This window comes from Scyliorhinus canicula, chromosome 2 (assembly GCF_902713615.1).
Source record: "Scyliorhinus canicula chromosome 2, sScyCan1.1, whole genome shotgun sequence".
NCBI lineage: Eukaryota > Metazoa > Chordata > Chondrichthyes > Carcharhiniformes > Scyliorhinidae > Scyliorhinus > Scyliorhinus canicula.
This window is the reverse complement of record NC_052147.1, coordinates 228,481,449-228,496,758: the sequence shown is the minus strand read 5'-3', so window position 1 is coordinate 228,496,758 and position 15,310 is coordinate 228,481,449. Positions and strand designations below refer to the sequence as shown.

Genomic DNA, 15,310 nt, shown 5'->3' with positions numbered 1-15,310 from the left:
TGAGTCAGCACGGCTTTGTCAAAGGGAGGTCTTGTTTGACAACTCTGTTAGAGTTCTTTGAAGAGGTATCAAGGAAGTTAGACAAAGGAGAACCAGTGGATGTGATTTATTTAGATTTCCAGAAGGCATTTGACAAGGTGCCGTATAGGAAACTGTTAAATAAGTTAAAAGCCCATGGTGTAAAGGGTAAGATCCTGGCATGGCTGACTGGCAGAAGGCAGTGAGTAGGGATAAAGGGGTCTTTTTCAGGATGGCAGCCGGTGATTAGCGGTGTGCCTCAGGGGTCTGTGCTGGGACCACAACTTTTTACAATATACATTAATGATCTGGGAAGGTACTGAAGGCACTGCTGCTACGTTTGCAGATGATACAAAGATCTGTAGAGGGACAGACAGGTAGTATTGAGGAAGCAAGGGGGCTGCAGAGGATTTGGACAAGTTAGGAGAGAAGGCAATGAAGTGGCAAATGAAATACAATGTGGAAAAGTGTGAGGTTATGCACTTTGGAAGGAGGAATTTAGGTATAGACTATTTTCTAAATGGGGGAAGGCTTAGAAATTCAGAAGCACAAAGGGACTTCGGAGTACTTGTTCACGATTCTCTTAAGGTTGACATTCAGGTTCAATCGGCAGTTAAGAAGGCAAATGCAATGTTAGCATTCATGTCAAAAGTGCTAGAATACAAGACCAGGGATATATTTCTGAGGCTGTATAAGGCTCTGGTCAGACCCCATTTGGAGTATTGTGAGCAGTTTTGGGCCCCGTATCTAAGGAAGGATATGCTGGCCTTGGAAAGGGTCCAGAGGAAGTTCACAAGAATGATCCCTGGAATGAAGAACTTGTCGTATGAGGAACGGTTGAGGACTCTTGGTCTGTACTCATTGGAGTTCAGAAGGATGAGGGGTGATCTTATTGAAGCTTATAGGATACTGCGTGGCCTGGATAGAGTGGACGTGGAGAGGATGTTTCCACTTGTAGGAACAACTAGAAGCCACGAGGACACAATCTCTGACTAAAGGGACAATCCTTTAAAACAGAGATGAGAAGGAATTTCTTCAGCCAGAGGGTGGTGAATCTGTGGAACTCTTTGCCACTGATGGCTGTGGAGGCCAAATCGCTGAGTGTCTTTAAGACAGAGATAGATGGGCTCTTGATTAATAAAGGGATCAGGGGTTATGGGGAGATAGATGGCAGGAGAATGGGGATGAGAAACATATCAACTATGATTGAATGGCGGAGCAGACTCGATGGGCCGAGTATCCTAATTCTGCTCCTATGTCTTGTGGTTTTATGGCTGAGTGCCTTGTGAGAATATCCGACTTGCTGGGGGTGTGACTCACTGCCAGGCAGATCTTGATGAGGTGCAAACAGTAAACAGTAAAAATGCAAAAGTACACAAACAGTTAAAAAAAGTTGCTTGACATTTCACATTACATCATAAACACAACCTAAATTAGAAGGATATATTTTCAAAAATGGTCATATCACAAATAAAAACATTTGAAATACGATATTTCTTTTGAATTAAAATTAATGTTTATATAGAACGCCCAACAACAAATCTTTGAATTGAGGAACTAATGTTTTCATACCCCTTTCAGGATAAATAAATAATTTATTTTGTTGAAGTTGATTTTTCACTTATCAAAACAGGGGTGGAGGGGGTGGGGGGAGATATCACTGCCAATAACAGTGCATGGAGCATTTTTCCACTTTTGAGGCCATTGTCAGCATCAAATACTGCAAGGTAAACTGGAACGTGGAAAGAAGCTCCCTACTATCCAATACATAATTTCTTCCCACTTTTCAATAAATGTCTCGAATTTCAGAACAGTCATGATTGCATCACTGAGAATTATTTATTTTATACAGTTATCCTGAGTTATACACCATTAAGTGCCAAATATCTGGATTCGTCACCTCATAATATAGAATGCAAATGACAAAACAGGGAATCCAGAATACATACATCAACAATGAGGAAGTCCAGCCAACACCAAGCATTAGTGAAATACTTCACAAAACCGTAAGCCACCCACTTCAGCAGCATTTCCAGAATGAAAATGTAGGTGAATATTTTATCGGCAAATTCAAGCATTGTCTTAATGGTCCGCCTTTGCTCAATGTAAATATCTTCAAAGGCCTAAAAATGAAACAACAGGTAAAAGTGTTGATATTATACAAAAAGATCATTTGAGCTTGCTTATTAGCTGTCTCATTTCTTTTTCGACTGTTTCCTATGAACCCACAAGCTCCAAAGGTTTGCAGGTCGAGCTAGTCGAGACCATGCTACTCTTCAGTTACTGCTAGTTTTACTTTGTTGTAGATTAGCAGAGTTAATTCTGGAATTCCATAAATTTAAGGCGATTGTGATTCTAGTTCTATAGTGCAGCAAATGGCTTTACGATATCGGAGTTAGGTTGTAATTTCAATCAGTTTGGATGGGTTGCATGGCCATCAAGCCATCGAGGTGAGGAATGTTTCATTGTAATTTCTTGGAGAACAGATACTGGTAATGGTTTATTTGCATTCCCTTTACAAGCCCCCTTTTGCCTTGCACCATTATCCTTTTGGTCATTTAATTATTCCTGCCTTCAATCCTGTTACAGACATTCCCTTATGTTATATTTTCCCTCTTGCCTTTTCTCAAGGCATTTTCTTCCTTCTAAACTGGTAAATCTCTAACTTCTTCAAGTTGAGACTTTGGAACCCCAACTTCAGAAGCAAATGGGAGTACCAAGCTTGCCAGCAGTGAGACTAGTAAAGCAATTTTCCAGAAAGCTTCTTCCAAATTGGCTGCTTCAGAGTTTGTCATCCAATAAAGGATGATGGCTGGAAGCTTTATGCTGCCGGTCCAATTAGAGGGAAACATGAGCAATGCTGATGTTGGTTGAGAACTAAGAAGGTGCCTTAATATGGACACTGAACAGGAGTGGCAAAATAACCAGGATTTGGGTCTGTAGGTCAATTAAGGTGGAGAGAAAACCCATACACTGTATTGTTCCTGGCTGCATATGCTGCCTTTCATAAATGCAGCGCCCTCTTTGGGGCATGGAGCCGCCATTTCTGATGGTCCGTTGGCATGCTGCAGGGAGGACTCCTCCAATGAACTGATGGCTCCCCCACATTACGAGTGGTTGCTCTGCTGGATTCAAAATTTTGGCTTTGCTACAAAATTGCCTCTAATTGAAACTTTAACAGCAGTTGGCTTCCCCGCTCCATGGAGTGGGCAGTTGATCTTCTTCTCAGCCTCCCCTGGGAAAATTCCCCAGCAGCCGGAATGTGTCAAGGAGCTGACCCAATGCACTCCCTACTGTTTTCCCTGTCTTCCATCCCCACCTCCAGGTCTGCTACCATGGGGCTGGGAAAATACAGCCCATGGGCTCAGTTTCCCTCTTCAAAGATTCTGTCAGATTTGCTGAGTGTTGCCAGTATTTTCTTGTTTTTATTTCAGGTTTGGGCAGCACGGTAGCATGGTGGTTAGCATAAATGCTTCACAGCTCCAGGGTCCCAGGTTCGGTTCCCGGCTGGGTCACTGTCTGTGTGGAGTCTGCACGTCCTCTCCGTGTGTGCGTGGGATTCCCCCGGGTGCTCCGGTTTCCTCCCACAGTCCAAAGATGTGCGGGTTAGGTGGATTGGCCATGCTAAATTGCCCGTAGTGTCCTTAAAAGTAAGGTTAAGGGTGTGGGGGGTTGTTGGGTTACGGGTATAGGGTGGATACGTGGGTTTGAGTAGGGTGATCATTGCTCAGCACAACATCGAGGGCCGAAGGGCCTGTTCTGTGCTGTACTGTTCTATGTTCTATGTTTCCACCATACACAATATTTTTATTTTGGTTGAAGAAGCATTTATAGTTCTGAACTTTGTGCATATATACCTTGGTAAGAAGTCTTACAACACCAGGTTAAAGTCCAACAGGTTTGTTTCAAACACGAGCTTTCGGAGCGCAGCTTCTTCCTCAGGTGACTGCGCTCCGAAAGCTCGTGTTTGAAACAAACCTGTTGGACTTTAACCTGGTGTTGTAAGACTTCTTACTGTGCTCACCCCAGTGCAACGCCGACATCTCCACATCATATATACCTTGAGGAGGAATTCCTAGAGTGCATATGGGAAGTTTTTCTGGATCAATATGTGGAGGAACCAACTAGAGAGCAGGTCATCCTAGACTGGGTACTGTGTAATGAGAACGGAATCATTGCCAATCCCTTGGGGATGAGTGACCATAATATGAAAAACTTTTTCATCAAAGTGGAAGTGAAATAGTTGATTCTGAGACTCGGGTCCTGAATGGTAATAAAGGAAACTATGATGGTGTGATGCACAAGTTGGCTATGATAGATTGGAAAACATTACTTAAAGGGATGAGAGTGGATAGGCAATGGTAAACATTCACGAGTGCCTGGGGAACTGCAAGTATTGTTTATTCATGTCAGGAACCAAAGTAAAATGGGAAAGGTGGTCAGTTCATGGTATACAAGGGAAATTAGAGATAGTATTATATCCATGGAAGAAGCATACAAATTGGCCAAGAAAAGCAACAGGTCTGAGGATTGGGAGCAGTTTAGAATTCAGCAAAGAAGGACCAAGAGACTGATTAGGGGAAAATAAGAGTACAATAGCATATGGCAGCACGGTAGCATAGGGGCAGCATGGTAGCATAGTGGTTAGCACAGTTGCTTCACAGCTCCAGGGTCCCAGGTTCGATTACTGGCTTGGGTCACTGTCTGTGCAGAGTCTGCAGTCTCCCCATGTCTGCGTGGATTTCCGCTGGGTGCTCCAGTTTCCTCCCACAGTCCAAAGATGAGCGGGTAAGGTGGATTGTCCATGCCAAATTGCTCTTAGTGTCCATAAGTGGGGGTTATTGGGTTACAGAGTTAGGGTAGATACGTGGGCTTGAGTGGGGTGCTCTTTGTAAGGGCTGGTGCAGACTCGATGGGCCGAATGGCCTCCTTCTGCACCGTAAATTCTATGAAATTCTATGACAGTAAGCTTGCAGAGAACAAAAACTGATCGTAAAAGTTTCTATAGGTATGTGAAGGGAAAATTAGGGGTTGGTTTAGCACAGTGGGCTAAGACAACTGGCTTATAATGCAGAACAAGACCAGCAACACGGATTCAATTCCCGTTCCAGCCTTCCCTGGTCATCTTCCAGGATTCTATAGACTTTGGAACAATTCCTGCAGATTGGAGGACAGCTAATGTAACTCCACTATTTAAAAAGGGAGGTGGCGAGAAAAAGGGAATTATAGACCAGTATGTCTGACTTCAGTCGTGAGAAGAATTCTATAATGCATTCTCAAAGATTTTATAGCAGAGCAATTAAAAAATAGTGGCATGATCGGACACAGTCAGCATGAATTTATGTCCCGCATAAGAGATTAGTGTATAAAATTAAAGCGCATACAATTAGGGTTATGTATTTGAGATGGATCGAAAACTAGTTGGCTGACAGTAACCAAAGAATAGAAACTAATTTGTTGTTTTCAAATTGGCAGGCAGTGACTAGTGGGGTACTGCAGGGATCGATACTAGGACCTCAGTTACTCACAATATTTATTAATGATTTAGATGAAGTAACAAAATGTAACATCTCCAAACTTGCAGATGACACCTGGTGGGAGGGTGAGCTGTGAGGAGGATACAGAGATCCTTCAGTGTGATTTGGACAAGTTGAGTGAGTGGGCAAATGAATGGCAGATGCAGTATAATTTGGAGAAATGCGAGGTTATCCACTTTGGTAGCAAAAATGGGGAGGCAGACGATTATCTGAATGACCATAAATTAGGAGATGGAAATGTGCAGCGACACCTGGGTGTCCTCGTAAACCAGTCACTAAAGGTAAGCATGCAGGTACAGCAGGCGATAAAGAAGACAAATGGTATGCTGGCCTTCATAGCGAGGGGATTCGAGTACAGGAGCAGGGATGTGATGCTTGCTGCAATTATAAAAGGCCTTGGTGAGGCCACATCTGGAATATTGTGTGCGGTTTTGATCTCCTTATCTTAGGAAGGATGTTCTTGCTCTAGAGGGAGTGCAGCAAAGCTTTATCAGACTGATTCCTGGATGGCGAGACTGAAGTAAGAGGAGAGACTGAATTGGTTAAGATTATATTCGCTGGAGTTCAGAAGAATGAGGGGGGATCTCATAGAAACCTATAAAATTCTACAAGGACTAGACAGGGTAGATGCAAAAAATGATGTTCCCGATGGTGGGTGTGTCCAGAACCAGGGGTCACAGTCTGAGGATACAAGGTAGACCATTTTGGACAGAGATGAAGAGAAATGTCTTCACCCAGAGAGTGGTAGACCTACCTGTGGAATTTGTTACCACAGGAAGTAGTTGAGACCAAAATTGTGGGCGGGAATCTCTGTCCCGCCACACCAGAAAACTGGTGCAGCACGCCACACCGGCAGCGGGATTCTCTGTCCCGCCATCCGGCCATTGGGGTTTCCCATTGTAGATAGCCCACGTCATCAGGAAATCCCTCGACACGGGTGTGCTGCCGGCGTGACGGAAAATCCAGACAGCGGATAATCCAGCCCTGTATGTTTTCAAGAAGCAATAAGATATAGCACTTAGGGTGAAGGGGATCAAAAGATATAATCCTCAATAGGATTGGGCTATTGAGTTGGAAGATTAAACATGATCTTAATGAATGGCGGAGCAGGCTCAAAGGGCCGAATGGTCTCCCTCCTGCTCCTATTTTCTATGTTTCTCTTAAATTTATAGGTTCTTCCATTTTTTTCAGTTCTTTAACTTTAATGTCTCTTTCTCTGTCAGAAAGAAACAAAAAAACAGAATATTTAAATTTATAACACGTACAACTTTATTTACGCAATTATAATTTGAACACTTGGAATTGTATGTTGTGTAAAAAATAGTTAAATGTAAATGTTAAATCCTACTTACCAGGGCACCGCTGCTGAGAAGAATCATGAAAATAATGAATGTTTCAAACCAATTATGTTCCACTATTTTGTAGCAGGTCTTTCGGAGGTTCCACCATGATTTGCCCTTGCCCTCTTCTATGTTGACGTAGCAGTATCGGAATTTTTGCACACATCCTGAAAATAGGGTAGGAATTAATTCCCATGCCAAGCCTATTAAAATAGCATTTCACAAAAGCCTCCTTTTAATCCACCAGTGCAGTCCTGAGTTTCCGATCACTTGTCACGTGAATTTTCCATCCCTTTCAGACTATGATCACTCTGCCCTCAGCATCCTACACAGTTACAGTGAAGCTCAATTTATCAAAAAGGAACATTACAACCTTCCAACCTCAATACTGAGTTCACCATCTTTAAATCATAACCATCATCCTTATTTTCTTCTTGAGGTGGTGTGGGTAATGGTTCTGCAGTTGCCATTCACATAATTACATCAATATTTTCTTTATGCATTGACTGATTACAACACATGTATTCTTTGCACAATCATCTCTTTGTTATTTCGTCACTTTTGCCTTCAACCCTATTATAAGAACTTCCCTTTTGTTCTTTCCCCCTCCCTTTCCCCCTGCCTCTACTTTCCTCGAAACTGTTAAATCTCAGACTTTTCTAGATCTGGTGAAAGGCTATTGACCTGAAACACTGATGGGTTGCCATCTCCACAGTTGCTGCCAGATCTGCGGAGTTGTTTCAGAATTTTCTGTTCCTATTTCAAGTTTCCACCATCTACAATATTTTGTTTTATTGAAGAAATATTTATATTTCTTTGCATTGTGCACAGATAAATTCTCAGGTTCCCTTATTTTCTTGTTCTTAACTTTAATGACTTTCTCTATCACACAAAGGAATAGAATATTGCTTTCAATTTTTCGCATTTATAACTTATACTGTTCTTTAAAAAGCCTGTAATGGAAAAAGGTCAGGGCCTGGATTCTCCGTCCCCGCCACATTTCTGTTTCACCCCACTGCTGGGATGCTCCGTTACGCCGGCTGGTCAATGGGGATTCCCATTGTGCGGCAGCCCCGCGTCGTTCAGAAACCCCCAGGCTGCTGTCAAAACGGAGCATCCCGCTGCTGGAGAATCCAGCCCCTGGGGCGTGATTTACCGCCCAAAAGACAGAGTTCTGTTTTGGACGCATAGAGCGGGGTATTTCCCGGTGCCTGGAGCGCTGACAATGACTCCATAATTAAACAGGACACTTTTGTGTTGGCTTTGGAGAGGAACCCTCCCTCCAAGGCCGTAGTTACCACATTTCCTCAGCTCAGCTCGTCAGTGTAGGAAGAGATCGTGGTGCCATTTTAAAAAGCCACCCCGATTTCTCGATCTGCCTCTCGGACTCCCCACTGCGATGCCCGGACCCCTTCTCTGCCCCAACTTACCTCTTGGGGGGTTCTTGAACCACCCCCCCCCCCCAATACCACCTCTTAAGGGCAGGACACCCCTGGGGCCGATCCTTGGCACAGGCAACCAGGAACCTGGACACTGCCAGCCTGGCTGTGCCATACAGGCACTCTGGCAGTGTCAAGGTGGCACTGCCAGGGTGCCCAGGAGTGCCAGGATACCACCCTGCCCAGAGCCCAACCACCCAGGGGTGTCTGATGGCCTGGGTGGCCCCTCCACCCCCCTGGTGCCGTTATGCCTAGTCCACGTTTGTGCGGACCTGTGCTAAATGCCGCCATGGCGGGGTCTCCCAATCGGGCCTCAAGAGAATCGGGTGGCAACATATCTAAATGAGTCTAATGGTTCACCTAAAGATGTAAATCTGGATCTCGCCGAGCGAGGAAAAGATTCAGATCATGATGCCCCGTGAGATCTCGTATGATCTAGCGAGGTGTTCAGAGTGTCGGAAATCTTGTGAGAGGACTCTGGGGAAATTTAATGGCCTCATCGTGTCACATGAAACCTTTCGATCGTGCCCCAGATCTGCCTTCATTCATTGCTGCACAAACAAGGAATGCCAGCTCACAGGTTAATAACATATTGCAAGAGTGTGCGGATCTTTGCCATTCAACTTAAATGCTTTCCCATGTCTTCTACATTTACCAATGGACTTGCTCCAACAGGTCATTTTGAATGTGGGAGTTACTCCAAAAATAAAATGTTAAATAAACCAAATTCATTCTGATGGTACAACCCATTTTATGTAGAAATATCATCAGTTGTAAAGTGAATACAATAAATACACATTAGCAGTTTTGCACTGACTCATGAATTTTCTTTTTGGTTTTTCATATTGCCGGCATGTAGGTTTACTCAACACTATCATTAATCACCCCTTTTCATCGCTGATACACAACTGCCTAATGTCACAAATTTGATCAAATGTAACCAGAACCTTGTTGCAAATATTTTTTTAAATGTTGAGCCTGTCTGAGATAAAATCCTTTCATTCTTCTCCCATTCTTGTACTGCATGAATATGATACATGGGACTTATTATATTTAGCCGATTCCTGGCTGTTTATGTTCAGGTCAGCAAAGCACACAAGACTTAAAATTTCCATTTGGGATACCAGGATAGGAATGCGTCCATGTGAAATTTCACACTGGTATTTTTGAGGCGGCATAGCACATATTGATCACATTTTTCCTAAAATAATGGGGAAGCAAATTTTAGTTGGGTATATCAAATGTTCGTATACTACTATCCATTAACATAATTTCAGGGCCAGATTTTTTTTCAATGCAGATTCTTTCACACTGTTGGTTTTCCAGCTATTCATGTGGCTGAAGAAAAACACAGTCCTGCACTTGCAGCATGTTCTTACTCCTTGAAAGGGTAGTGGAGGCAGAAATTCTCAACCTAATTTAACAGATATCTGGACATGCCCCTCAAATGCCACAATATGCAGAGCTATAGAGCAAATGCTGGAAAGTGGGATTAAGATGGGTGGCTCATTTCTTGGCTGGGACAGACACAATGGGCCAAGTGGTCTCTTTCGTATTTTCTTTTCACGTATTAAATGATCTGTTTGAGCTGCACGCAGAAAAATACTTTTCACTGTACTTCGGTACATGTGACAATAAACAAATCCAATCCAATATTTCAGTGCTGTAGCCTATGATTCGAAGATGAAATCTGTAAATGTACTGTGACTCTAATTAATGTCTTCATCATGTATAAAATAAAATGCATCAAATTTCAATTATAAATTTGACAGGAATGTGAAGATGATGTATTTGTAGTATTGTGCCATCGATAGGTGGAGGGCCACTTGTCTCCACAAGAGACAAAGTCAGATTTCAAACTAAGGACATTCTCCATTTTGTTGTATGGTAACGTTTACACTGCTAAGAGGGATAAACGAAGAACATATTTAGTAGCTCAAATCTGAAAATCCATGATGCGACCATCAATTCACTCGAGACATGAGTAGAAGTAAACCGTAGCTTTAATCAACTTAGAACAGTGCCTGCCTGCGACTTAATCAATACTGAGAACAGCCTATAGGTCGACTGCTCTTTATACCTCCCTTCAAGGGGAGGAGCCATGGGCGAAGCCCATACATGCACCAACATGTTCCCCGATGGATAATGCCATACAATGGCCCATAGGAGAAGCCCACAAGGGCAACAGCACAGATACAAATACACTGGTGGATTGTTGGTATAATACATTCACCACATTCACCCCCTGTTAAAAAAAATGAAGTCTGGCGGGAGTGACGGGTTCATAAGTTCAGCCGGTCCGGCACACGGATCGTGCGCTGTGATCGCCGAAGCTCTGGCATTGTTGCTGGCCCAGGTGTCAAATTCGTCCGTGCTGGCATCGGTAGTGAGGGCACCGGTGCGGGTACGGACGTGGACTCTGGGAGCGTCTCTTCTGGAGCTTCATTCCTGTGGATCGGTGAAGGGGGGATAGGGGCGGGGCGCTGGTCATGGTAGGTTGGGCGGGATATGGTGGAGGGGCGGTGGTGGTGCTGGTGAAACTAGTGGGTGCCAGGTCCCGGAGGGAGACCGTATCCTGTCGGCTATCGGGGTGTTCGATATAAGATATCTGGGGGTTAGAGTGTAGGAGCTGGACCCTCTCTACCAGAGGACGGACCTATGGCTCCTGACGTGCTTTCTGAGTAGGACTGGCCCCGGTGTCTTCAGCCAGGGCAGAAGCAAGGCCCCTGAAGTGGATCTCCTAGGGAAAACAAATAGGTGATCATGAGGGGTGTCGTTTGTGGCCGTGCAAAGTAGGGACCAAATAGAGTGGAGCGCATCGGGGAGGACCTCCTGCCAGTGAGAAACTGGGAGATTCCTGGACCGCAGGGTCAGTAGGACGGTCTTCCAGACCGTCGCGTTCTCCCTCTCCACCTGCCCGTTTCCCCTGGGGTTATAACTGGTAGTCCTGCTCGAGGCAATGCCCTTACTGAGCAGGTACTGACGCAGTTCGTCACTCATGAACGATGAGCCCCGGTCACTGTGGACATTATTGGGGAAACCAAACAGGGTGAAGACATTATGTAGGGCTTTAATGACGGTGGACGTCGTCATGTCGGGGCAAGGGATTGCAAAGGGGAAGCGGGAGAACTCATCAATAATATTGAGAAAATATGTATTGCGGTTATTGGAGGGGAGGGGCCCTTTGAAATCGATACTGAGGCGCTCAAAGGGCCGGGATGCCTTTACCAGGTGGGCCTTATCTGGTCGATAGGAGTGTGGTTTACACTCCGCACAGATCTGGCAGTCTCTGGTCATGGCTCTGACCTCCTTGGTGGAGTAGGGCAGGTTGCGGGCCTTGATATAGTGGATAAGCCGGTGACCCCCGGGTGGCAGAGTTCATCGTGGATAGCCCGTAGTCAGTCATCTTGCACGCTAGCACATGTGCTGCGAGACAGGGCATCTGTGGGATCGTTGAGCTTCCCAGGACCACATACTATATCGTAATTGTAGGTGGAGAGTTCGATCCTCCACCTTAAGATCTTATCGTTCTTGATTTTGCCCCGCTGCGTATTGTCGAACATGAAGGCTATCAATCGTTGGTCGGTGACGAGGGTAAACCTCCTACCAGCGAGGTAGTGCCTCCAGTGCCGTACGGCTTCCACAATGGCTTGGGCCTCCTTCTTGACTGAGGAGTGCCGAATTTCGGAGATGGTGAGGGTGCGCGAAAAAAACGCTACTGGTCTGCCTGCTTGATTGAGGGTAGCGGCGAGAGCGACCTCTGATGCGTCGCTTCCCACCTGGAAGGGGACGGACTCGTCCACCGCGCGCATCGCGGCTTTGGCGATGATGGCCTTGATGCAGCTGAAGGCCTGGCGGGCCTCAGTTGCCAGTGGGAAGATGGTAGCCTTGATTAGTGGGCGGGCTTTGACCGCATAGTTGGGGACCCACTGGGCACAATATGAAAAGAACCCGAGGCACCTCTTCAGGGCCTTGGGGCAGTGGTGGAGGGGAAGTTGCAGGAGGGGGCGCATACGGTTAGGGTCGGGTCCTAGAAACCCGTTTTCCACGACGTAACCGAGGATGGCTAGTCTGGTTGTGCGGAAAACGCTTTTCTCCTTGTTGTACGTGAGGTTTAGGGTTTGGACGGTTTGGAGAAATCTGTGGAGGTTGGCGTCGTGGTCCTGCTGATCATGGCCACAGATGGTGACATTGTCCAAGTACGGAAATGTGGCTCGTAGCCCGTATGGTCCACCATTCGGTACATTATTCTTTGGAGCACCGAAACCCCGTTCATGACACCAAAGGGGACCCGGAGGAAGTGGAAAAGGCAGCCATCTGCCTCAAAAGCCGTGTAGTGGCGGTCCTCCGGGCGGATTTTAGGGTTGTGAGGCTGCATATGGTGAGTGGGGGTAGGGAACCCCCGAACTTCAGGGTTAGGCTCCAGAGGCGAGGGAGATGCTTTGGTGCACCAAGAAAATTTTGAGCGAGGAGCGTCTCACCATGTCCGGGTGAATGAAGCTCTCTGTGCTTCCGGAGTCGAAAAGGCAAGGCATCTCGTGCCCGTTTACCCGGATGGTCATTATAGAGCTCTGGAGGTGCTTGGGTCGCGACTGGTCCAGGGTGACTACGCTGAGTTGCAGGTAGTCAGCGTGGTCGGAGGTGCTGGGGCGGCTCAGCGATGGGCTTCCCTTGTTGATCGTATGCGTCGAGCGGCGTAGCAGATGGCAGCCAAGATGGAGGCCCCCGTTGGTCGAGCGTAGCGGGCGGTGAGGAAGATGGCGTCCAAGATGGCGGCCCCCATGGATCGCACGTGGCCTGCCGCGTGGAGGAGGATGGCCAAGATGGCGACCCCCGTGAGTCGCACGTGCTGTGAGGGCTGGAAGATGGCTGCCCCCATGGATAGCACGAGGCTGATGACGAGTCTGCAGGGGGCGGAGTCGGCAGACACGCTGCCACACTGCAGGGTCTGCGGGCCTGTGAGTCTGAGGATAGCGCCTGTGAGTTAAGAGTTCTTGGACCCGGCCAGGAAAACTTTGGTGAAATGTCCTTTTCTCCCGCAGCTGCTGCAGTTCGCATTACGGGCCGGGCAGTGCTGCTGGGGGTGTTGGGACTGGCCGCAGAAATAGCAGGGTAGCCCCCCACGATGGGCGGGCGGCCGCGCGGCACAGGCCTGGGGTAGTCTTTGTCGGGGGTCCACAAGGGGGGTCGCACGGTCAGTCGGGAACGCGTTAAGGCTCTGGAACGCTACTTCCAGAGAGGAGGCTAACTTTACCGTCTGATCCAGGTCCAGCGCCCCCTTTTCGAGTAGGCAGTGTCTCACAAAGTTGGAGCGAACTCACGCCACGTAGACGTCTCGGACGGCGAGTTCCACATGTTGAGTGGCCGTAACGGCCTGGTAGTTGCAGCTGCATGCGAGGACTTTGACGTCGCGTAGGTAGTCTTCCAGCGATTCCCCGGGACACTGTTGGCGAGTGGTGAGGATGTGTCGCGTGTAGACCTCGTTCACGGGCCGTACATATAGGCATTCGAGCATCGCGAGGGTGTCTGCGTAGGAGGAGGCCCCATCGAGTTGAACAGAGATTCGATGGCTCACCCGTGCGTGGAGGAGCTCAGCTTCTGTTAGTCGGTGACGGAAGGCGTGGAGAGGGTTGCGAGATAGGCCTTGAAGCAGCGGAGCCGGTGCGAAAAATGTTCTTTCGCCTCCGCGGATCCAGTTCCAGTCGGTCAGGTTTGAGGGCCGATTCCATAGATGCGTTTAAGTTGATTAAATTGATGCGACCATCAATTCACTCAAGACATGAGTAGAAGTAAACCGTGGCTTTAATCAACTTAGAACAGTGCCTGCCTGCGACTGAACAAATACTGAGAACCGCCTACAGGTCGACTGCTCTTTATGCCTCCCTTAAATGTGAGGAGCCATGGGCAGAGCCCATACATTCCCCAACATGTTCTCCTATGGATAATGCCATACAATGGCCCATAGGAGAAGCCCACAAGGGCAACAGCACAGATACAAATACACTCGTGGATTATTGGTATAATACATTCACCACAATCCACAAGGCACCATATGCAACAGCAGTAGAATTGTATTCCATAACAATCTGAAATTTCATGGGCCAGCATACCCCTCACTCCTCCATCACCATGAAGTCAGACAACAAACCCCTGGTTTGCTGAGGACAGCACCAGGTGTTCCTGAAAGTAACGTGTCAGCGTGGTGAAGCTGCAACATAGAAAAAAATGCATTCTAAACACCAAGAGCAGCATTTTATACACAGAGCTAACCAATCCTGCAACCAGCATGAGGTCAAGGCTCTGTAGTCCTGTCTGTCATGACACCCTGGGCTCGTGCGCGGTCAACTCCAGCAAAAAGTGACCCAAGTCACAACACAGGTAAAATTAGATTTTATTTAAAATACTCAAGGTCCTTGGTTGATCCCAATAAACTAGTCACTAGGTTTGTAACTTTAATACAAGTATCCTTTTATTATTTACAGTATTGTAATTAAACAAGCAAAAATGTAACTATCTAATATCCCTTTCCCAACTTCCTCATCCTAATTACCCCCATTCTCTACCTAGACACAGACACACCCAAGGGGAAATGGTGGTGGACAGGACAATAAAATATTAATAAATACAAAAGGATAAAGATCTTTGATGCCCTGGGGTTATTTCCGGTTACTTTCTGCAGTTCAGCTTTTGTCTTGGTACTTCCTCTTTCTAGAATGGTTTTCTTTGTCAAGGTTTTCTATCTTCTTTGCAGATTCAAAGTCATTCCTGGTTCACAGCAAAGGGTATGCTGGGCACCCAGTGCTTTCAGAAAAATGAAGCAGTTATTTCACTTAAGCAAGGAGGAAGGAGAGATCTTTTCACTCCAAGATCTAAACGCTTCTACCCAGTTCTTTGAGAAAGCATTATGCAGGAACCAATCACTGATCGGTGTCAGGCAGAACACTGTACCTGGCCAACCCACCAACTCAACCTCGAG

At 46.4% G+C, this 15,310-nt stretch overlaps 1 protein-coding gene across 14 annotated transcripts in view; it reads right to left on the bottom strand.

Annotated features, from left to right (window-relative positions):
- scn1laa (sodium channel, voltage-gated, type I-like, alpha) overlaps nucleotides 1–15,310 on the bottom strand; it is a 379,612-nt gene that overhangs the window by 90,833 nt on the left and 273,469 nt on the right. For all 14 annotated transcript variants that reach the window (XM_038789700.1, XM_038789708.1, XM_038789701.1 and 11 more), the window contains 2 exons: nucleotides 6,908–7,062; nucleotides 1,968–2,141 (listed from right to left, as the gene is read on the bottom strand). In XM_038789700.1, coding sequence (XP_038645628.1) covers nucleotides 1,968–2,141; nucleotides 6,908–7,062 — 329 coding nt within the window. The remainder of the gene's footprint in view (nucleotides 1–1,967; nucleotides 2,142–6,907; nucleotides 7,063–15,310) is intronic.